This window comes from Drosophila santomea, chromosome 3R (genome assembly GCF_016746245.2).
Source record: "Drosophila santomea strain STO CAGO 1482 chromosome 3R, Prin_Dsan_1.1, whole genome shotgun sequence".
Lineage (NCBI taxonomy): Eukaryota > Metazoa > Arthropoda > Insecta > Diptera > Drosophilidae > Drosophila > Drosophila santomea.
This window is the reverse complement of record NC_053019.2, coordinates 2,948,423-2,971,072: the sequence shown is the minus strand read 5'-3', so window position 1 is coordinate 2,971,072 and position 22,650 is coordinate 2,948,423. Positions and strand designations below refer to the sequence as shown.

Below are 22,650 nucleotides of genomic sequence, written 5' to 3'. Positions count from 1 at the left end.
CAGTTGGCAGCGCGATTGTGTGGCAACGCCGCTCGATTTCCGTTAGGCGCCTGCGCGTTTAAAAGTCTGAAATCTAACAAACCCACCCCAAAACTCTGGAGATAACTCTGCTTTTAGCCAGCTGAAGCTGCAGATTTTGCACAAATAGTTAATAAAGAACAGAGAGCTAGTCATGTCTAACTATCCCAGTGCTTCCGCATCCCAGTCTACAGGTATAGACAATATTTATTCCCTTTACTTTAGTCTGAAATAAATAACTGAAACTTTACCAGGAACCTCTGACCTGGACACGGAGTCCGTGGAAGTTCTGCGGGAGCGTCTAAGCACCATGAAGCGTCTCATGGCCGAGCGGACGTCCCAGCAGCAAAACAACCCCGCCACCACGGAGGAGATCTTCTCCACCAAACGCCACCGCTCGGCGGGCATCATCGATGGAAACTTCCTGAGCATCGCGTTCGGAGGAGCTCTGCTGGTGATCATCACGGTTTCGGTGTACGCGTTCTACAATCTCTACCATGCCATACTCAAGAAGTTCCCTTCGCGCCACGAGGAGCTGTAAACAATGCCAAGTTCGATGCGGGCTTACACATATGTACGAGTTTCTGCATTTAATAATAAATTGTAGCATGAATTTTACTATTGAGAAGTGAAAAACCTTGGAACGTCTGCTGTTTTGCATTCGGGTTAATCAACGCCATTTATTGGAGTTCAACTCATTACAAAAATCAATAATTTTACCTTCGCTTTACTTTTTACACATCCATTGTTTGGTTCGAATTAGACTACAACGAAACAGGGTAAACTGAATGCATGGACAGCAAAAACAAAAGGGGCGTTTGGAATATGATTTGATTTGGATATTGCTAAATGAAAAACCATCAAAATATAAGGCAGGTGTATAATAAAAAATAAAAACCAAACATGAGACGAAATGCTAAGAAGGAACACTTGGGGGATGACGCTCAGATATATCTGGCAAAAACTCATGGATTTGACTTTGCTTACTCGCTAGCTAACCTCAGATCTCTGCCTTTTCATCGTTATTATTATTATTATTATATTCCCCTTTCGCTTAAATATTAGTGTTCGCTAGACTCCTATTTAATGTGTATGAGTTGTAGATTTCATTAATATATTTTTTGTTCTTTTTTTTTACTTTTTTCATTTGGTTTGATAGATTTGTTGGTAGATAAATAATAACTAATATCCGTTTGTTTTTCTTTGTTTTTTCGTTTTTAATTCAAATATTATTAGTTTATGTTTCGCAAAGTTCCATTTCTTGCACAGTGTAACAGTTCTACTATTTGTATTTTATAATTTGTTGTTTAAGGCGGTCGTAAATAAAACCGTTTCAATTTTGGAACTCACTTGGATTTCCGGGATAAAGCAATTTTAAAGGATATTGAACATTGAAGTGGGTAAAAATGAACTGATACTATTGGTTTGTTTTCGCAACTTTACTGCCGCTGAGCCGCTTTGTGGATGTTGGATTCATGGATTTGATTGAATGGTGGCTTAACTTCGAAGAGGACTCGGAGCTACCGGCATTCTGCTTTTTACAATTGGTTAAATTCCCTACTATTCTCGAACTGACTCTGCTTCTGCTGGTGTTCCCAAGAAGGACGTGCCAGACGTTCCAGGCGCTCCCACTGTCGTCGTCCCACCCGGCGCCACTTTGTTTCTTGTTAATCAGATGTTGTCTACGGAGTCGGCATCGTCCTCCGAGCTGATCTCATCGCCGAACTCGATGTCCTCGTCGAAGCCATCCTCCACGAATGTGACTGTCTCGTTGATGCGCACCGACTCGGGGAACTCGCCGTACGTCTTCAGGTTCCTGGCCTCGTCCGGGGTGTACTTGAGGATCACATCAGCCTTTGAGTCCTGGTAGTCACGCAATCCCACCAATATGATGTCGCCCTGGTTAATCCACACCTAAAAGTGCCAAGGGAATCCGTAAATAAACAATTTTATCTACACTTCTTGGCAAAGGCCACGAATCTTTGTTTCTTTATGTGGTGAGTAATTCTTTGGGAAAGGCAAACTCAATTTTGCAGCTTGTATTCCGTGTAATATATAAAAGATAACTGATCGATGGCGCAGAGCGACTCCATTCCGGGAATTTCACAAATGGGCGCAACGAAGCGCCATGCTAACTGGGCAAACAAGAAAGTTCTATATTTGGTAAGAAGGTTCCATTGGCATATTTGGGCAGAATTCCGCAAGCAGAGTAATTAACTCCTCGTGGATCCCAATCAGTACTTGAAGTAAACCATCAAACATTGATTACTAAGATTATTGCGACTAGCCGACCATCCAAACGAGTGAGAAGTCACATAGAGGAGATAGAATGGCCAACTGAATGGAGTGCATAACAGGCACTGGCTATTTCCACTGAAAAACGGAAGAATTCGCTACTGACGAGATAAGACACATTGAGATATCTAAAATCCAATCACGAGCAAACCCGGTTTTGGTACTGGAGCGATAAGAAGGTACCTGCTTGCTATATAAATGGCAAGCCTCTTGAGCAAGTATTTACCTAATCGGATGCGAGTGCGCAGGAGGCCTGACAACAGATATAGAGATATCACCCAGTGACGTCAAGGCCAGATTGGCGAAGTAGGATGTGGAAATGCAGGGAACTCTGCGGTGGCAATGAGAAAATCCCCCTTAAAAGTAACTTACTCAACCGGCAGAGTCAACGACCTAGGGCAAGTTGCACTTGTCGAGTGATTTAAAGCCCATTCATAAATTCACTTCCCAAAACCACTTCCTGTCACTGGCATTACGTCCAAGTGGGTGCAATATAAATTCCAGTGCCATGCATAGATGACACATATATGGAACCCGTTGATCACGTAAAGTTCGATAAGCGACGATACCGGGGGTGGCTTTATAATTAATTAAACAGAATCGAAACCACTGTCGCATAATTCCCACATTACGTATGCGTGCTGGAAATAAACCACCTTTTTGGACCCTCTGCGAACTTTGGAGTATTTATCATCCATTAAAACCGAATGGAGCAGCGCGCCACGGTTCCATCCTGCTATCTATTGGACCATTGGAAAACCAAGCGAAGAATCGTGACTAAATTGAATCGAAATTGCCCTATTACGATTTCCAGCAGATAAGAGAACCGCCCTGGATGGGCCCATTCCCTATCCAAGAAAACAGCTGGCTGGGAAGCACCCGATTCCTCGACTGATTACACGGCAGTGTGCCAATGAGTAAGTTAGCGAGTATGTGTGATCCGTCAGTGGATTGGCATTCGAGGCAGCAGGTCTCGATACTCTATATATAGACATAGACATCATTGAACTCCAGATTGCGCAGGCAGTTTTCACTGGTTTGCTCAGTTCGAAATATGAATATGGCTACTCCAAAGATCGATTTCTGCAATAGGATAAGTATTAACAGAGTTCTTTAAGCAGAATATTATCTAAGCACTGCCCCTAATTCGTTGCGATTCATTATGAGCTTACCATTTTAAAAACTCCCATCAATAAAATCAGCGATAATGCTTTTATGGGTATAACCATTAATTCGGGGTAATTCAATGTGTCATAAACATAACTACACTGGAACACAAGCTAACTTATATTACTTAGTTATTACTATATTCTTGATTAATTTCTTAACTATATATATTGCAAATAAAGGCTGAAGAGCTCACTTCTCACGCTCTGCTTTTCTAGCAGCCAAGTACAAACATGCTTTACATACCAAAGTGTAGATTAGGACCGATTAGAGAGCCATCTTCTCAAGGTAGGGCATTCCTGGGCAAGACAAGCCCGATCCAAAGCACCTTAGACATCCCATTGGCACTCGCACTCTGCTATCTCAACTCGTCACTGATAGGGAACCATATATGGGGGGCAGCCCGCTCGCGCTTTCTTGGCGATAAGGAGCCACCAATTACAATTTGGAAAGGGAGACTCTCTCCAGAGAGGCTCCCCCTATAAATACAGCCCGCACTCGCCGGCGACGGGCAAATCCGAAATCGGCAGCAAGCAAGAGACACCTGAACAATAGAACACGGCAAACGCGGGCCGAATAAAGTGAATTCCATGCCAAAGCGAAACGGAATACAAGTGAAGTGCTATCGATACGCCAGAACAAGGGCGAAAAGCTAAAGCAGTCGCGACATCGAATCCCCAAACGAGTCGCGCCTCCACATCCAAGACCCAAGAACCGTCAAAATTACTTACTACTACTCGACAAATTCGTGCGGCGCGTGCAACCAGAGCGAGGACATCATGCTCTTATCCTACCGATGCATCTACTCGGTGCTGCTGTCCACCATAGCCAGCATTATGGTGGTGCTCAGCTCTGCATCCTCCGGCTCCATGCAGCTGCCCACCGTGCGCAAGTGCGGCGGTGGCGGCTCCACGGGAGCAGCCCACACCATGGCCATGAATTTGGCGGCCTACGGGCTGCTGGAGAACCGGATAAGTACTCTGGAAGCACCGCGACAAACGCACTGGACGAAAAAGTTCCTGGCCAAGCAGGAGGCGACTCCTCACTCGGCGCCGTACGTGGTCAGCATCCAGATGATGACACCCGATCAGGGCCTGGTCCACTACTGTGCCGGCACCATCATCAACGAGCACTGGATCCTCACGGCCGCCCACTGCCTCAGCTCACCGCAAGCGGTGGAGAACTCGGTCATTGTGGCGGGCAGCCACGACATACACGATCAGAAGGGCGAGGCGAGCAACATCCAAATGCGACACATCGACTACTACGTGCGCCACGAGCTCTATCTCGGCGGAGTGAATCCCTACGACATCGCGCTCATCTATACCAAGGAGCCCCTGGCGTTTGACACCTATGTGCAGCCAGCAACGTTGCCGGAGCAGGATGCCCACCCCGAGGGCTATGGAACTCTGTACGGCTGGGGCAATGTCTCGATGACTGCGGTGCCCAACTATCCCCACCGCCTGCAGGAGGCCAACATGCCTATCCTGGACATGGAGCTCTGCGAAAAGATCCTCGCCCGCTCCGGACTCCAGCTGCACGAGACCAACCTGTGCACTGGCCCGCTGACAGGAGGCGTTAGCATCTGCACCGCCGACTCCGGCGGACCTCTGATCCAGCAGTGCTGCGAGGAGCCCTTCGAGCAGGCCAACATCGTCATCGGCATCGTGTCCTGGGGCAAGATGCCTTGCGGCCAGAAGAACGCGCCCTCGGTCTTTGTCCGCGTCTCCGCCTTTACGGAGTGGATCAACCAGGTCATCAGCACGGCCACCCAGATCTAGTAAGATGATCATCGGAAAGATACTGTGCAACTTGGGCAGATCCTCCCATGAATTAGCGCTCGAATGTGAAGATATCGAAAAACGAAATATACACAAAAAAAAACACAAAAGATCGAAAACCCAAAGAATGTAGATTCTCTAGACAATCTCACTAGACAAATAAGATGAACAAATATAGAGTTATATACTGCCGCCATTCTAGTAATTTAAGACATAGACTAAGGCTCCACAAACATGAATAAATTTGTTAATACTTAAATAGAACAAAGATCTCAACTGACTTTTTATTTTTAGCTAATCTAACCAAGTAGGATGAGCGAAAATAGAATAAAGTGACCTATTTTACTCTCCAGTTACTTGTATTGCGTAAGGGAACTATTTTGTTTTCCTGTCCAAAGTAGCTCAACAAACATGAACAAAAATAGATCGCACACCTCGCATTCCTTGAGTTTGGAATTAAATCCAATTGCGCAGATTGAATATGAAAAGTGCGTACAAACGAGAGCTCCTCCAATTTTGGCCCAGTCGAAAGTGATTGTGAAATAAGCTGAGGGGCAGTCGGCCTGATAAGAATTCGCGATATATTCGCTTCTGTTGCTGGGCGGGGAGCAGGCGGAGTTGTTGGGGGACGAACCCACAACTCACCTGGCGCCTTTCCACGCATTAGTCATGCTCCCGAGCAGCGTCTGGCCAAATTAAGGGGCATCGGGAGAATGTTACGACTGTCAGATTGGGATCAGTGCGACTAGATTAGCTGGGAGCTCGTAAAAAGCGCTAAAGTGCGGCCATCAGCTGACTTCTGGATGATTGACAGACTTCTGGGACAGCCTGTGCGAAATTATGGCCCTGTTTTGGGTCTAGACATCTGAGATCGAGCTCGTTGAACCTTGAGTCCAACTGCTGCACTTTGAGCCCCCAGGAACTGAGTAATTGTGGAGCGGTCAGCTGTAATTCCGCATTTTCCATTTCCAGGAATTATCAATAATTATTCAACTTGACAGATGGCCTAGAAATTGTGAAGCACCCAGGAAGCCATAAGGTATTCAAATGTTGAGGTACTGGCAAATCAATTATTGGGCATTTTCAATAATATAGATAAGAAGTAAAGAAAATTAATTATTTCGTTATTTGTGAGAAGGATTAAATACAATCACCTGGGTTTTTGAAATTAAAGTGTGTCAGCTTTATTTACAAAATTACTAAGGCCTAAATTCCGCTTTGTACACCATATGTACAGTTGCGAAAAAAATAATAGCAGCACCACTACGTATTTTATTCTCGATCAAATAAATTAAGGTTGCGGTACCGAAGGTACGAAATACAGATTTTTCGCATAAGGCTAGATATTTTTCCCATCAAAAAATGAAAAAAAAAATTTGAATTGTCCATACCTTTATTTTTTATAATTTTTTTTGGGCAGCAAGGTCTAAAATGAGGCGAAAACAAAAATAGCAGCATTATCGATTTTTTCAAATATTCAATACTTGTCGGCGGTTTGTTTTGGTGAAAAGCACATGGTTATGAAACTTGACATTTGTATTACTATTTCCAACATTATTTTTTAAAAATACCTCAAAAAAAATTATTAAAATGGGACGAGGAGAACATTGCACTTCAGATAAACGTGACATGGTCAAAAAACCAATTTCTGAAGGAAAATCAGACAGAAATATTGATCTAATCCTTCAATGCTAAAACAAAATGATAGGAAATGCAATTACCTACAACGAGAATCCCGAATAACGTGGGAGAAAACAATCATTGGGCACCCATCTCATGAAAAGGCTTGTGCCCGAGAGCAAGAAGGATCCATTTAAAGCTCCTACCGAACTGAAAAAGGATTTCAACATATCCGCAACAGTGCAAACAGTTCACAAATGTCTAAGGGAACATGGTTTATAAGGCTGTAGTCCAAGGAAAGTCTTTTTTTGAAATGGGAGACACATAGCGCATTAAGTTTGTCAAGGAACATTTAAATTGGCCATGCGAAAAATGGACGAACTTTATATGGACAGATGAGAGCAAGGTGGTTTTTTTTGGTGGCAATGGATCTTGATCGAATGTAAGGCGCCCTAGGTACACCGAATATAAGCCAAACGACACAGTAGAAGCAATTAAACACGAAGGATCCTGTATAATGGTATGGGCTTGTTTCTCGTACTATGTAGTTGGGGCAATACCATAATATACCATGGATAAAAACCATCATGGATCAACATGTGTTTGTGGATATTTTGGTGACGATGATGCTACCCTTTTCCGAATACTATTAACAAGACTATGACCTCAAGTACACCAGCAGGAATGCCAAGGATTCGTTCCAAAATAAATCTGTTCCTGTTTTGGATTGGCCTGCGCAGACACCAGGCCGTAATCCCATCAACAATTCTTGGTCAGATATGAGAAAAGCAGTTGTAGCTTTTAAGCCAACTAACAACGAATAACTTTAAGAAAATTAGGGAGTCCTGGAGCAAAATATCCTTAAAACGGTGCCAGGACCTGGTTGATTCCATGCCAAAACGTTGCGATTGTTATTAGTGAATTTTTTACTATCAAGTTTAAAATTGAAAATTTAAGCATTTTTCATGAAGTGCTGCTATTTTATTTTTCGCCTAATTTTGTCGTTTTTAACAAAGATCCTCATTTAAGATAAGAATAAATAAAACAATTGTAGTTATTTTTTATTTCCTAAAAAGTGAAATGTTTAACCTTTCTAAAAAGGTATTTCAGCTCGTTTTAAGCCCTAAATTGTAGGTAGGAGACTTATTCAAAGTTTTACTGAGCAAGTGCTGCTATTTTTTTCTCGCAGCTGTATATAGATTATACTACACGTATAAGTTTTGGTTAAAAATCTAATCAGAAAAGTGCAAGCGCCAATAAATTCCTGAACAACTTGAAAAATTTGAAGTTAGTTCATGGCAATTCAGCCACATGCGCCATTCGAATCCCCTACTCTGCGGCCATTACATAACATATCATTTTAAGATTAGGTGAGATTATAAATCCATTTACGGAGATCAAGGCGCGAACTAAAGAACATAAAACTACGTCGCACTTGTTTGCAAATTATAATTGGTTTTCTGTTTTTTGGCACCTCGGACACGACTCTCAATAGTAGATTAGATAAATGCCCCAACCCTTGGCCAAATGCGGTCAACGAATAATTGTCAAGTCAGGGTGTTGCATGAGGTTAATTTTATGGCGCAGCACGTGCTGTAAATCTTTGAAATTCTTTCACCTGCTCCATTTGAAATTGCATGAGAATCCTGTTTACTAATTGCAATTTTAGAGTTGCAGTGGTGCAGGTGATTGACTTTGTTAATCTATGTCTAATAATTTGATAGGTTCGGTTTTAATTTATGGCGATTATAAAGATAAGGAGTTCAAGATCTAGCGCCGGAATTCATTGGAATTCCAAATGAAAAAAGATCGCCAGCTGCGTTCTCCTTTTGCAAGGTGAACTTTGATTTTAATCGGTATATTTGCATTTACAGTGCCAATATTTAGCAATTAACGTGGGACACGATTTTCAAGAGTCTAGAAAGTTTTTGGTTGCGTAGTTACGTTTATAACTTCAAGTCTGATTATCCCGCTCCGATTGGACTCCACTTCTGGTATAGTATATTTACGTGACAACTACTACAGCAGTGGAGACGTCACTAATTCGCGCCGTATTGACGCAGTCGATTTGGAATCTTGTTTATGACGCCCGTCTTCTGCGGGGTGAAGCACCATCCAAAATTTGACATGTGCTCATTCCATTCGGAAGAACTGATATAATCGCTTTATGGACGGCCACGACCACGACCAAGGCGAACTCAGGTAGATGATAAGAAGCAGCCTTATGTTGTTTGCTGGCCTGCAGTTTAGCAACGCAAATATCGCTATAAGGGAGACTGCGCCTCCCTGGCAGCTCTTTGGTGATGGTAGAATACAAATCCTCATGCGAATTATCTTGAAAACATCTTGAAAGCAATATTTCTTAAATAGAGCACAAACTAACTTCTCTATTTATGTGCTTCGCAAGTGGGATATTTTAATATCATTAGTTGTATTTCGAGGACCAATTGAAAAATACATACTAGCTTATATTCAGAATCGATGAAGTGGAAACAGACTTTATAAATCGTGCAACGATTGTAGAAAACGGTATATATTGCATCAATAAAAGTATATTCACTTTTATTTAAGTAGCCAATACCGCCCAATACCGACTAATACCGCCTTTATAAATTTCTGTGTATTTGCAGTGCTATTGCTCTGCTTTCATCTACACCAGTGCATAGTCACTTGTGTATTATTAATCAGCCCACACTGCTCGCTTCTCTTTTGTTAATGCATTCGCACAAGGACGATGACACCCACTCGAAAATGGACCAGTGAAGGAAGTTGCAGACAAAGAGAGGTATAGAAAGGTTACAAGCCTATGCCAAGGCTGGCGAAAAACACCGAAAATCGCACAAACAGCCTGCATTTAAGCAGAAACAAAAACGTAAATACGTAGCATTCGCTGGCAATCAATGCCAAAGTGGCTTAAGAGAGCCGCCTAAGAGAGAGCCAAACAAAGAGCAGCACTCACCTTCTTGCGAAGTTTCCCCCGAATGTGACACAGGCGTTTGACGCCATCAAAGCACATTGCCTCCAGACGACCGTTGCCCAGCATCTTGGTCACCTGCGCGTACTCCTGCTGGTCCTCCTTGAAGATCAGCTCACGCTTCTCGAACTCGTTCTCGTTCTTACCACGACGACGATTCTTGCCTCCTTTTCCTTTATTCTTGGGCATATTGGCTGTTTGCTGTTGTTGCTGTGCAGCTACTTCTGATATTGTTGCTGTCTGCAGGCGTGTTGGCGACGCTGGTGCGGGAACGAAGTAAAACTGTTACTCAACGACTTCACTGGACGGGTAATAATGCAATGAACACATTTAACCCGAAATCAATCGACAGAGTTGTTTTAAAACTTACAATTTTGTCAAATGTAAATGTGACAATTTCGCCTCGCTAAAGTGAAAAGGACTAGAGGTGGGCGGTTCCGCCAGGAACCAGTATATCGAACTGGTGATATCGACTACAATGCACAGTCTGGCAACATTCGTTTAAAATATTGCATATTTAAATTTTGCTTAATTGTTAACCATAACCAAATAAATTTTAAATTAAAACGTATTAAAATTGTATTTTTACTATACTTATTTTAGTGACTTCGCTATAATAATAAGCGGAAGCGTTTAGTAGGACATCGATTTACCTCTCAACATATCGATTTTATTGTTAGTGGTATTCCCAGCTGTTTTGTTTATAAGCTTTTTAGGAAAATAGGCGGAGGAAACCAAAATCCTCTGACTTGGCCAGGATGCACCAGGCCTATAGTGTTCACTCGATCCTGAAACAGGGCGTGCAGATAGAGTCAATAGCAGCATATGGTGAGTGGAATCTCCGGAGCACTGCTATTACTCACCAGGTGTATTGTTTCAGGTAACCATGTCATCTTGGGCACCCGCAGCGGACAGCTGATCATGTACTCTGTGGACGAGGAGACGGGCGTTGACATGCGGATGTTCAACAAGAACTTCAGCCGGAAACCGATCACCCAGATGGAGGTGATTGCCTCGGAGAACCTGCTCTTCGTGCTCACCGACTACCAGGTGCAGGTGTGCGACATTCGGCGGATTGAGAGCAACTTCGCCTTTATGCACAGTGCGCCCGACACGAAGGGATGCACCTTGTTCACCATGGACGTGGACACACCCAAGTCCACCACTGGACGTGTGGCCACCGTTATTCGTGTGTGCTGCGCCATCCGGCGGCGTCTTGTGTTCTTCTTTTGGAAGGAGGACAAGCTGAATTCCCTGGAACTGAGCATCGACCTCAGCGATGTGCCCAGGACCCTCTGCTGGGTGGGCCATGCTGTCTGCGTAGGCTTTAAAGACGAATATGTGGTCTACGATGTAAGAAATGATTTGAGTGCCTGTACCTTGTTTTTTTAAGCCCTGCATATTCAATTCTAGATATCAGGAAAAGCACCAAAGAAACACGACCTATTCCTTACCTCCTCCAGTATCAGCAGGGATCCCTGCATCTGCCTTATCCGCAACAACATGTTGGGCATCTCCAAGGACAGCTACCTCGTAGTGGTAGATCCCAGTCAGTACAAAGAGTCTGATGGCAGCAATAACTCCACAGATGTAAGACCGGGTGCCATGGAAAGCAATAGTTCCCTAACTCCTCTACTCTGGTCAAGCCCGCTTTTAGATTTGGGTACGATACCCATCAATCCATTTTAAACCACTTTAAAAATAGAATTCTATTGATTACAGTCTGGGATGAGCCATTCGCCGTGGGTCGTGTCAACAACGCCATTGAGGTGCGCTGCCTTGTAGGCAAGGACACCCTTGTCCAGACTATTCCCGAACTTCAGAAGACAAAATTCCTCGTCCACGCAGACAAGGGAACCATTTTTGCAGCCGCCACCTCCGAGCTTTGGTGCATCCGAATGGTGGAAATCCCTATCCAGCGACAGCAATTGCTACAGCAAAAGAAATTCCAACTGGCCATTGAGCTGACGGTGAGTCCGGACAAAATATCTTAACATACCTACTACAACAAGCACTATTTTAAGCAAATCTCTGATGAACCGGCCACGGACCGAGCCCAAACAATTCGCCAGATACACATGCTCTATGCAAAAGAGCTTTTCACCAATAAGGAGTTTTCGGCGGCCATGAAGGAGTTTGAAAATGCGGCTATAGATCCCTACGATGTGATAAGACTGTTTCCAAACTTGGTGCCTGAGCCAAAGCCCGGCACCGAGGACATCACCGTGCCTACGTCCAGTACTCCTGCGCTAGAGGATGGCGACCTGGAAAACGCCTATTTGGCACTGATCGAGTATCTGGCATGGGCCCGGCAGCGGGAAGTGGTCAAGCTGCGCGACACCAAAAGTAGTTCAAAGTCCCTGCTGGAGATCATAGACACCACTCTACTGAAGTGCTATCTGCAGACAAACGACTCGCTAGTGGCACCGCTGCTACGCCTGAATCAGTGTCACTTAGAGGAGTCGGAAAAGACGTTGAAGAAGCACAACAAAATCTCCGAGCTTATCATCCTCTACCAGATGAAGGGCAAGCACAAGGATGCCCTTAAACTGCTTCGAGAGCAGGCGAGCATCGAAGGATCTGTACTGCAGGGACGCAAGCGTACAATACGCTATCTTCAGGAGTTGGGTGTTGATCATCTGCCGCTGATCTTTGAGTTCGCTGACTGGGTCCTAAACGAAAATACCGAAGACGGCCTGACCATTTTCACCGACGAACTTATTGAGGTGGAGTCCCTTCCGCGCGCTAAAGTTCTTGACTTTTTGATTAGCAAGCACAAAGCACTTGTCATTCCCTATTTAGAGCACGTAATCACTGAATGGAAGGACAGCAATACCCTACTCCACAACGTGCTTCTCAAACAGTATCGCGAAAAGGTGCAACGGCTTCTTGCTCAGCAGGAGAAAGGGTGAGAGTCTGTCAGTATCCTGGTCCAGAATTGTAAGTTAAACTCTCCTGCTTTTTAGAGAGGAAGTTCCCGAACTCATTCCAATGCGAGCCAAGCTGTACAAGATGTTGGAGGAGTCCAACGACTATTCGCCGGATCGCGTGCTAGAGGAATTCCCCACCAACGTGCTGTTGGAGGAGCGTGCCTTAATCCTGGGGAGGCTCAAAAAGCACGACAACGTTTTGTCCATCTACATCCATGTTCTCGGAGATGTTGTCAAGGCAACTACATATGCGGAAGCCCATTACAAAGAGGACGAGCACATATTTCACACACTCATAAAGTGCATACTAATACCACCAACTCAACCGCCCTATGACGGCGTGCCCTTGCATCCCGATTTCTCGCAAGTGAATCTTAGGGTCGCCCTGGAAATCCTCAACACCCACGCCACCAAAATCGACCCATTTGAGATCTTCGAGGTGAAGAAGGCACAGCAGAGCTTATTATTCATATTTCTCAACTATTTTCAATTTTGCAGCACCTTCCCGATGACCTGCCCATGCCCCAGCTGGAGAAGTATTTGGAGAAATCAATACGTAAAAAGATGGCCGACAAGCACGAGATGCAGATGATGTGCGGCCTCTTGGAGGCGGAGGCCACGCGCCTGGAAAATGCTTTGGAGGCGCAGCGAGATATTAGCTTCGAGTTAAACGAGTCTAGTGTGTGCTCCGAGTGCAAGAAGCGCTTTCAAACTCAGTCCGCCTTTGTGCGCTATCCAAACGGACAGATCGTGCACCTATCCTGCCACGATCGCATCGCCAGGGCGGCTGCGCAGCAATAAATGAAATACTCCAATGTGATAACTGATCGAAGTATAAAGTGCGAATTGAGTGTAACTGTCTGTATTATTCTGTTTCTATAAGAGATTTGCTTTTCCAGTACTCGTAAGTAGTGGGTTTACCGGATTGCTGCAATCAGATTAGCTTCTATTCCATGGCTTGCTTAAATTAATGGTAACAATCGATGTGCGGCTAATTAACAACCATTAAAGACAAGCAGAAGTAAAGAAAACCGATATTTTACATATTTATTTGACTATATTTACAGAAACTGGCTTTGCACTGTCACGGTATTTAAGCCTCCTCGCTGCCGTCCATGAGGCTGTCGCCGTCCAGGGAATCGTTACAGATGGACAGATCCGACTCGGACTGCGCTCGACTTAGCGGCGGCAATGCTCCTGAAAGCGACAGCGAGTGCTTGCTGTCCTCGTTGTCCTCCTCTTGCAGGCTGGGCGAGGCTGCACTGCATCCGTTTGTGCGATCCGTGGACGCAGAGTGGGCCGCGTTTGCCGCCACGGACCCTTGATTGCCCAGGATAGACGTACCTGGCAGTTGAGTTTGCCTTATCAGAGCCAGCCGCTGTTGTGTCAGTTCCAGGTGGTGCTTGCGCCACTTGATCCGCCTGTTCTGGAACCACACCTTCACCTGAGCCTCCGTCAGCTTCAGTGTGTGGGCCAAGTAGAGCCTCTCCGGGCCGACCATGTACTGCTGGCGCTCGAACTCCGCCTCCAGACACTCCAACTGCTCCGGCGTGAAGATTGTCCGCACGCGCTTGTTCTTCAGCGCGCTCTTCTTGTGCGATTCTGGGGAATACGAAAAAGATGGTCAGAGGGAGGGAGCTCAATAAAACAGTATACCGCAATTTGTAATTTACACTGAAAGCTATCCACTTGATATAGTCGTATTTGTGGGATATATATATTTAATCATCATAGTTTACGTATACGATACGTACTAAGAATAAGAAATACTAAGATTATAGAAAGCAATATCTTTATATGTTCACTTCGAAGAATTTTATACGGAATTAAGTTAGGGACTGGGACACCTCCTTACCCGACTTGAGTTTCTCCCGCTGAAAGCTTAGGGAGGCCTGTTGCTGGGCGTGGTGTTGCTGGTGGAGTTGCTGCAGGCTCTGCAGGGCGGAGGGAGCTGCTCCGACGGCGGCGGCAACGGCCGCAAATCCTGCCTGGTGAGGATGTGGATGCTGGTGTCCGCCGTGCAGGTATCGTCCACTGCCTGCGCCACTATCACAATTGAAGTTGTTTACACTGTGGCTGTTGTTGTTGCCACTGTTGCTGCTGCCGTTGTTGTTGTCGTCGCCGATGTTGTTGTTGTCGTGCAGGGAGAGATTGATGGCATTGTTGTAGTCCTTGCGTTGGCTCTGCAGGCCCAAAATGGCGGCGATGGTGAAGGACTTGCCTACGTCGAGGGAGGAATGCGCCGCTGCCGCCTCGATGAGCTGCGCGTGCGACGTCGCAGTGGCTGCCGCCGCCAACTGTTCCCGGTGGTTGCTGTTGCTGTTGTGGCTGCTGTTGCTGTTGCTATTGTTGTTGCTATTGCCGGTGGTGGGTGTCGGTGGGTGTGGGTGTGGGTGGTGGCCATCCTGGTGGTGGGTGTGCAGCTGCTGCTGATGATGATGTTGCTGCTGCAGCTGATGATGTTGGTGCTGCTGGTGCTCCATTTGGTAGGAACTCTGACCCGTCGAGACGGCAACCGCCGCTGCTGCAGCCGCTGCCAGCGCCGCATGATGCGGTTGACCATGTGCATGGATGCCCCCACCCAAAGCTCCAAGTCCAGCGACCGCCGATGCCCCGCCGCTGCCGCTGCCGCCGCCACTGGCTTGTGTGTTATGCAATGCCAGGAAGTGCGACAAGGGATTTGCGTGATATTTGGAAGGATTCTGCAGCATGCTTAGGTATTTGCCACTGTCTCCGAGTTGTAGTCCGCCTTCTCCCGCTGGCCCTCGGGATTCCAGGTAACTCTGCAAATGGGAGAAATGCCTCTGTTTAATTGTTGTGGAGTTTCTGCTGTGGAGTTTCTGTGGCTGCTAGGTGTCAACGACTCCCCGATTAAATCCACAATTAGGTGAAATGTGATCCCTGCCAGAAGAAGTAGCTCTACCATGAAGTGCTTGGTCAGCTCAGCTCAGCGGTGGGGGATGGGACAATGGAACAGCAACTGGTTAGGACGGACCCTTGATGACTTTCCCTACACATTTACAATTTTTAAACTGTTTTCTGTATAATTACTTTATAAAAAGTTATCAATCACAAATACATCAGGTAATGTTTAATTCTATGTTTTAAAAATTCGCTTCGTAAAGTTTAAAACAGTTATTATAAAAATAATTAAAACTTTAAACAGTAAATGACAATTAGATCAATATAAAATAAAATCAAAAAAACTTTAGGCATAACAGGCAAATAAAACATAAAACATTATAACGAAAAGGTTTTCTTTTTTTCTTTAGTACAGGAAACTATGACTTTCATTACGATAAAAATTGTTAATTAGGCCATATAACTTTTGTAAATGAATTCCGCTTTTTATAACAAAGACTAGATTTTTTAGACACTAAATAATCTAAAATAATTTATGCAAGTGTGTCATTTGCTTAGTGGCAGCTACTCTCGCTCGCACGCATTGCCATTGTCCAGGTGAGCCACACCTGAATCGTTTTGTGGCAATGTGATAGCCTAATTGAGACTTTGTCACAGTTGCTGCGTCATTGTGGCAGATGTAGCTGCTCTTCCAGGTGCATGAACCACCATGCCTCAGTCCTCAGTCGTCAGCAGTGTTGTCGCCCATTGTTTGTGCTTTAGGCCAAATATGCGAATGTCTCAAGCTGCATTTAAGCTGATTTGACTAAACATGCGAGGCTAATGTCATGTGCTGGCCAAATGAGCTTCATTAGGGGAATGCCAATTGGGTGTAACAAGTGGATTTCGCACAGATTCCGGCTGGGAATTTCTAGCTACTTGTGAAGCACTGATCCTGGAAGAGAAGCTAGTGTGTTGTCCTATTTCGTATCTTTATAAACAGTCTTTGTTTAATGTGCACAGTTAAAATGAAGGAGCAACTCATTAATAACGGTATACAACTTATAAGAACTTTTGAGGCCGCATAAACGTACATTTAAGATGCTAACTAAATAAAAATTAAATCTATAATCAGCTATAACGCATTAAGAAATGGCACAAATTAAATCCATTTTTCTCTTTGAAAATCTGAAAGTTTAGATCAATTCATCTTTTTTTTCTGTTGGCTCTGAGTAAATAATAAATATTTAAATTATACATCGTTGCCATCAGCTTCAACAATTCTCATTCAAATATTTAGAACGCTGATGAATTCCAGATCTTTTTTTAAATAGGATAATGTTATTAAAAAAACAACAGAAAACTTTTTAGTATTCTTGCATTAAAAAACCGACGGTAGTCGATTTAGGCAAAAAATCGTTTAAATCATTAACAAACCTTTTAGGCCAATGGAATTCTAATTACATCGATTTAAGTTGCAGATGTAATAAAATCAAAAGTTAATCCAATCGTGAGTTTATCAGTTTTCGGGACATTCATTATTATTTTCACCAACACAGTTTTCTATCCGACGGCACTGCAGAAAGTGTTGCCTACAGTTTTGGGCCCAACGGCAGTAACGGAAATCGAATCGCAAATCGAGCGGAAATAAACTGCCGCAAACACATGCGAACGCGAACGTGTTGCAAACTGAACTGGACTGAAAGTTCGTGACCGTAAAATTTTTACAATATTGGCAGCGAACGCCGGCAGCAAAGCTGGCAGCGCTGCTTTGTGTTTGTTGCTGTGCGCTTGAGTATGTGTCTGTGTGCGGGTGAGTGATTCTTTTTGTGGGTGTGCGTGAGTTGCCGTTGTGATTTTTCTAGCCGATTTTCCTTTTGCGTTTTTTGCTCTCAACCAGGGTTGTCGAAACTTTCACAAAAAGTATTCATTGACTTATAATTAAGTGCTTTTTTGTTTTGCACTACTTTGTTAGTTTTCATTATTAAATTTGATTTGTTTATTTTGGCCAAAAAATATTTAAATTTAGATTATAAAATGTTTTGAATAATTAAATGAGAAACTTGGTTTTTGACAACAATACTGTTTTTTTTATTTAAATGTGTTCGTATAATTTTAGATTCAATTTATTTTCGATCTTATACATACATACATATATGCGTATAACTTTCTTGAATACTGGCTTAAATAAAATGCACATCTATAAATCTTGCTTAAAGAATTTCTAATGTTTGTGTAATTTTATAACACATTGCAAATAGTTGACAACCAAATCCCAGGATAGTTACACCTCTAAGAGGCTAACATTTAAAAAAAAAAATTATAAAAAGAGGTTTTTAAAAACCAATCTCTCGAAACGGTAAAACCTCTTTCTTTACATGTGTTTTTATCTCTTATGAATTTGTGTTGGAACATTTGACAACCCTGCACTCAGCTTAGAGTGCCCACCAAAAGAGGGCAACGAAGGGAAAAAGGAGATGAGATGTAGCAGAGGCATAAAAACATCGTCGACCAAGGCCTCATCCTCATCATCATCATAGTCATTGTCATTATTGAGAAGCAACCACCAGGCAGTTACATTAAAAGGAATCACCCACCAAAGGGAGCAATCCACCACCGCCCACCCCAACCACCCACCTATCAGAGCAACCCTGCCCACACCCATTGGTAAACCCCCGTTTCGAGGGCGAGTGTATGAAAAGATATTGAAATTATGATATAAATGGATAATTGCCTCACTGGCACCGTCTCCCTCGCTCATGGCAAATGGGCGGTACCTAAGCAGCCGGAAAAAATTACGAGACAATATGGCGACGCTGGATTAATAATATTTCCCGAATGGGTGGAAAAGCCACTGGGGCAGTGCTATGTGGGGATAGACATAATTAATGAAGCAATACGCTACGAAATTACATCGCAGATACCTAATAGGCAAAAATATCTACATTTGAACACGAAAAACGACAAAGCAACGCACTTTAATTATTTATTTTTACCTTTGTAGTATCATAGTTTAACTAGTTTATCGTCATTGACAAATTACTTTTATTTTTTCGATAAATGACTATAATCAAAGTTAAAGTTCAATTTAGATAAGAACCACTATGGCAACCCATGTAGTGAAAAAGCGCTCTAGGCAGTGTGCAAAGGCCACTACTGTACATACACTAAGAAAAAAAATCTGCTGCTCTTGACAGATCTTAACGAGTGATACACCAATGGAAATGATACTATACTGTACTAACATCACCCACAACAAATATTACAAGATTCCTATTAATAATTCCCACCGCCTGGCACAATAAATAATTTGTTAATAACGGACATTCTCAAATCAAGGTTATGGAGAAAGTTCAAAACTTAATTTTTTTCGGTTTGTTTGAATTTTTGCAACTAAACGTAAATTACATTTTTAAATTAGCTTTTGAACACTTACTCATTCGTACGACTGCATAGAAAAATGGAAGAAAATTATAAATTTTATAACACAAGAAATAAGTAATTTTTGTATGGTGTATAATTATTCGTCACAAAAGTTGATGTCATAACTATTTTTGTCGAATATGCAATCGTCACATGTGAAAATACAATTTTTAATCTATAATCTACGATATCAGTATCTATATATGAAGAGTATAAGTCAACATTGATTGATTAGAAATAATATTGTATTATTCGGATATGAAATATTTATGTTTAAAAGAAGCTTAACCGCGTATTAGTACTAATACTAAAATGGTAAATTTAATTAGGTTTATAAATATCCTTAATTTAAGTAGGAATAATTTTAGGAACTTGTTCTTGGCCAAAATCCCCAAACTAAGTTGGCAATACGAACTATCTCCGGCCGCAGCTCAACCCCATTTAGCCGCCCCTTGGCTCCACCCCTTCGCCTGCCAAACGGGTCTTCAATTTACCGTTTGATAAACTACCCGGAATGCCAACGATCATTACGAGCCAGCGGAACTGGCGGAAACGGAAACGGAAAGACGAAGGAGGCCCCAATTAGCGGCCCATCAAAGTAAATCAATGCAAGAGCACGTGAAGCTGGCAGAAAAGCAAAATGCCAAAAAGAACAAAGCAATTGACGAACTTACACACGAAAAAATAAAACGAAATTAACAAAATTTCATTAAAAAAATGTTAAATGATAGTAGGTAGATAAAACGTTTTTTATAAAAAAATTTTTTTTTAAATGGTTTATTTAATTGTCAATTAAATACCCCTCTACACAGTTGAAATCATCATGCCATTTAAAACGATTTACTTTTATGCAAATTGAACAAGCTCACAGCATTTAATAAAGAATAAACCAAATTGTTACAAATTGCTTTGTTACCTCGATGCCCAACTTTCGCCTCATCTTTCGAAAATCCAAAGAGGGACAAATTCTAAAATCAGAGCCAGGAATGTGCAGCCAAAAAAGACAAACAGAGAGGTGGCGTGGTGAAAGTGGAGCTTGGCAACGAGATGAGGATGGAGAGGATCCTTTCTGGTGCTTCGCCGTCACGTTTGTCGTTTCAATCATCATTAGTGCTAATGTACCCACAAGAATTGGCCAGCCACTTGGCGCCGACGCTGACGTCGACGCAGGCGTCGGCATTTAGCAATGGCGGCCGCAGCAGAGCGAAAGAGAGTGGGGTCAGGGACAGGGAAAGAGAGGGAGAGAAAACTGAAAATCTGTTTTAACTAACAGAAAACGCATGTGCTTACATACATACACAAATACTTTTTATATACCCACATATTTTATTTTCCATTTATTTACCACAATTTTAATATTTTTTCGATGTGCAAGCAACAAAAACAACGTGTTTCCCCATAAAACAGACACACACATATGCCGATGCACTAGTGTGCACTGCGCATGCTCTTAAATGGCAGGAAAGAGAGTTGAAGAGAGGTGTGGGTGTGTGTGTGAGAGGTCCTCTGCCGCCGACGCCATCGTTGTTGCGCTTTTGGCCTTTTGATAAACTTCGTCGTCGTCGTCGTCGTTGTTGTTTTTGTTGTTGATGCCCTGCGGACGAGAGATAAAATGAAATGAGAGGCGTAATGATGATGATGTCCCTTTTCGGTAGAGGAGGGGGCCAAAAGAGCGGGCCAAGGAGCGTTGCCATAACCGTAACCATAACCATAACATTTATATATTTTTATTTAATAAAAACCCCTCCTGCACACGAATGTATAATGTAATCTAATAAATAAAACACAAACAAGCGGCAGGAAAACTTTTTTCATTATGAATTATTACGGTGAAAGTGCCAGGAAATAGGAAAACGGCCATAGGAATGAAGGAAAAAGAGAGAATGGCTCGGCAAAGGGGCAAATGAAATTACCGTTAGTCCTCGCACAGGGCTGCAACGCGGGGCTTGCTAGGTGAACAGGGTAGCCTACTTTTCGGCTCCATCAGCCTGTAAAATGAATAGTCAACACTGTGTGTAAGTGATATAATTATATATATTAATACTAAAAATATAAAATCAAGGAATCAAATTAAAATTAAATGGAAAGGAGACGTCTCAAAAAGTTAAACAAGGAATAACGGATTATAAAAAATTCGAATTCAAGTAAGTTTTTATTACTTAAAAGTGACGTTCAATATTTACAAAATTGTTTTAATTGAAATAACGGAAATCACGAATACTTAATATTGATATGCTAATCTATTCAAATAAAATAATTTTGTTTTTGTTATTGGGGTTTATTATTATTTATATCCGAACGTATATTTGTTTTTACCGTCCTCTAAATGAGCGGTAAAGAACACTTTCCGCACTTTGTGCGTGCTTCCTGCTACCCTTTCTAATATGATGAAATATTTGTATTCCTATGGAGCCGCACGACGTTGTGGCACAGGCGCCCCATCAGCTCCACACAGCCCCATATACACACACAATGTGGCAGGAACAAAGTGCCTAGCTGCTCCACCAACCTAATCCTCTGCTGCCCACATCCTTCGCATCCTGCTTGGCTGTATCTCCAGGCGGGGCTTAATTTTATTAGCCCTCTGCCTTGACTCGGCTTCACCCTCGCCCTCGAATGGCAGCATTCATTTGCCGGGCAGAACATCATCATGAGGTTGAGCAGCCAGCCCCTTTGCTCCTCGCCCATCGGCAGGCGCCCCTTTGGTTCGGGCTGCCCCCTTTTTTCTTGGCCACTGGCTCACAACAAAATGGACTCAAAAATGCGAGAGGAGCAAAACATTTGCGGCATGTTTTTAATAATGTTGTTTATAATGTTGATTTTCCTCAATTTTATTTGTTCGTATTTTTTGGTATTTTTTCCGCATTCTCCACATCCATTTCTTTTTGATGTATTTGCGCCGCATTCCTTTTATGGGTGGGAATAAACAAAATGTTAATCTTAGGGCCTCGAATTGGTAGATACTTCATGCTATGCTGCGTTCAACTTTATGGCTATTGAATTTTTAGAGACCTCTCGACGCGCTAAATCAAAGCCCATTCAAAAACTAATTACAAAATCAAAACTTATAATGAGCGGCAAATTAGAAATTTTTCGATTGCCCTCAAAATCAGACAACAAACGGCGAGCAAATCAGGTGAAAGGGCGGCCATTTTGCGATTTTAATTAAATCCGGCTATTCCGGCTGCTCTTCCGCCGCATTTGCTGCCACTTTGCCATTTTGCCACTTGAGTGTGTGTGCAACCCGCTTTTGGCCATATTCAAAATGAGTTTTGGTCCTGGTTGGGTTTTTGGCCAAAATACTGCACTCTGCGCTGATGGCGAGCCACTCGAAACAAAAATATATTCGGCCCCATTTCGTGCGCTTTTCGGTCCGCCAAAAATTAATTTTCATTTTTTGATTCCATTCCAACAGCAAGTTGCGCAAAAATAATGTAAAACCTAAACAGATTTTACGGTGGCTTTCAATGTTGTAATTGGAAATTTATTTGGTTATGTTCGCAGCAGCACTAATAACTGCGTTTTTAATTGCATATTGTTGCGTTAAGGGGAAGACGGGTTGTTAGATTTAATTAAAATCTTTGCACTGATGCCATGGTAA

The 22,650-nt window shown here is 43.0% G+C and overlaps 5 protein-coding genes across 9 annotated transcripts; 3 read left to right on the top strand and 2 right to left on the bottom strand.

The window, feature by feature from the left end:
- Positions 1-24: 24 nt before the first annotated feature.
- LOC120452540 lies at positions 25-916 on the top strand. Its single transcript, XM_039636807.2, has 2 exons — positions 25-212; positions 273-916. Exons 1-2 carry the CDS (start codon positions 173-175, stop codon positions 557-559), a joined length of 327 nt encoding a protein of 108 aa, XP_039492741.1. The 5' UTR covers positions 25-172; the 3' UTR covers positions 560-916.
- On the bottom strand, positions 665-10,357 carry LOC120452538 (eukaryotic translation initiation factor 1A, X-chromosomal). 2 transcript variants are annotated; one of them, XM_039636804.2, is made up of 3 exons: positions 10,226-10,357; positions 9,841-10,115; positions 665-1,932 (listed from the first exon to the last, which is right to left on the bottom strand). In XM_039636804.2, exons 2-3 carry the CDS (start codon positions 10,042-10,044, stop codon positions 1,690-1,692), a joined length of 447 nt encoding a protein of 148 aa, XP_039492738.1. In that variant the 5' UTR covers positions 10,045-10,115; positions 10,226-10,357; the 3' UTR covers positions 665-1,689. The 2 variants fall into 2 exon arrangements, with proteins under 2 accessions (XP_039492738.1, XP_039492739.1); XM_039636805.2 differs by having other exon boundaries at positions 9,841-10,156; positions 10,226-10,319.
- On the top strand, positions 1,942-6,607 carry LOC120452537 (lectizyme). The gene has a single exon (XM_039636803.1). The coding sequence runs from the start codon at positions 4,260-4,262 to the stop codon at positions 5,259-5,261; it is 1,002 nt and encodes a 333-aa protein (XP_039492737.1). The 5' UTR covers positions 1,942-4,259; the 3' UTR covers positions 5,262-6,607.
- A 167-nt stretch (positions 10,358-10,524) lies between the features above and the next one.
- On the top strand, positions 10,525-13,641 carry LOC120452769 (vam6/Vps39-like protein). The gene is made up of 7 exons (XM_039637154.1): positions 10,525-10,683; positions 10,736-11,208; positions 11,269-11,518; positions 11,578-11,825; positions 11,880-12,763; positions 12,822-13,224; positions 13,284-13,641. The coding sequence occupies exons 1-7, from the start codon at positions 10,614-10,616 to the stop codon at positions 13,584-13,586; spliced, it is 2,631 nt and encodes an 876-aa protein (XP_039493088.1). The 5' UTR covers positions 10,525-10,613; the 3' UTR covers positions 13,587-13,641.
- A 166-nt stretch (positions 13,642-13,807) lies between these two features.
- On the bottom strand, positions 13,808-17,867 carry LOC120452770 (homeobox protein Nkx-6.1). 4 transcript variants are annotated; one of them, XM_039637155.1, is made up of 3 exons: positions 17,779-17,867; positions 14,641-15,568; positions 13,808-14,387 (listed from the first exon to the last, which is right to left on the bottom strand). In XM_039637155.1, the coding sequence occupies exons 1-3, from the start codon at positions 17,824-17,826 to the stop codon at positions 13,879-13,881; spliced, it is 1,485 nt and encodes a 494-aa protein (XP_039493089.1). In that variant the 5' UTR covers positions 17,827-17,867; the 3' UTR covers positions 13,808-13,878. The 4 variants fall into 4 exon arrangements, with proteins under 4 accessions (XP_039493089.1, XP_039493090.1, XP_039493093.1 ...); XM_039637156.2 differs by lacking the exon at positions 17,779-17,867 and adding an exon at positions 17,064-17,427; XM_039637159.1 differs by lacking the exon at positions 17,779-17,867 and adding an exon at positions 16,256-16,342.
- Positions 17,868-22,650: the final 4,783 nt, after the last annotated feature.

Excerpts from the sequence above, each read along its gene's own strand:
- LOC120452540 (XM_039636807.2), top strand. The coding sequence starts at position 173 with ATGTCTAACTATCCCAGTGCTTCCGCATCCCAGTCTACAG. Across the intron at positions 213-272 it reads TTCCGCATCCCAGTCTACAG|GAACCTCTGACCTGGACACG; the intron begins GTATAGACAATA and ends AAACTTTACCAG.
- LOC120452537 (XM_039636803.1), top strand. The coding sequence starts at position 4,260 with ATGCTCTTATCCTACCGATGCATCTACTCGGTGCTGCTGTCCACCATA.
- LOC120452538 (XM_039636804.2), bottom strand. The coding sequence starts at position 10,044 with ATGCCCAAGAATAAAGGAAAAGGAGGCAAGAATCGTCGTCGTGGTAAG. Across the intron at positions 1,933-9,840 it reads GGGGGAAACTTCGCAAGAAG|GTGTGGATTAACCAGGGCGA; the intron begins GTGAGTGCTGCT and ends TGGCACTTTTAG.
- LOC120452770 (XM_039637155.1), bottom strand. The coding sequence starts at position 17,826 with ATGTGCATTTTATTTAAGCCAGTATTCAAGAAAGTTATACGCATATAT. Across the intron at positions 15,569-17,778 it reads AGAAAGTTATACGCATATAT|AGTTACCTGGAATCCCGAGG; the intron begins GTATGTATGTAT and ends TCCCATTTGCAG. Across the intron at positions 14,388-14,640 it reads GCGGGAGAAACTCAAGTCGG|AATCGCACAAGAAGAGCGCG; the intron begins GTAAGGAGGTGT and ends CGTATTCCCCAG.
- LOC120452769 (XM_039637154.1), top strand. The coding sequence starts at position 10,614 with ATGCACCAGGCCTATAGTGTTCACTCGATCCTGAAACAGGGCGTGCAG. Across the intron at positions 11,519-11,577 it reads AAGCCCGCTTTTAGATTTGG|TCTGGGATGAGCCATTCGCC; the intron begins GTACGATACCCA and ends TATTGATTACAG. Across the intron at positions 13,225-13,283 it reads ACCCATTTGAGATCTTCGAG|CACCTTCCCGATGACCTGCC; the intron begins GTGAAGAAGGCA and ends TCAATTTTGCAG.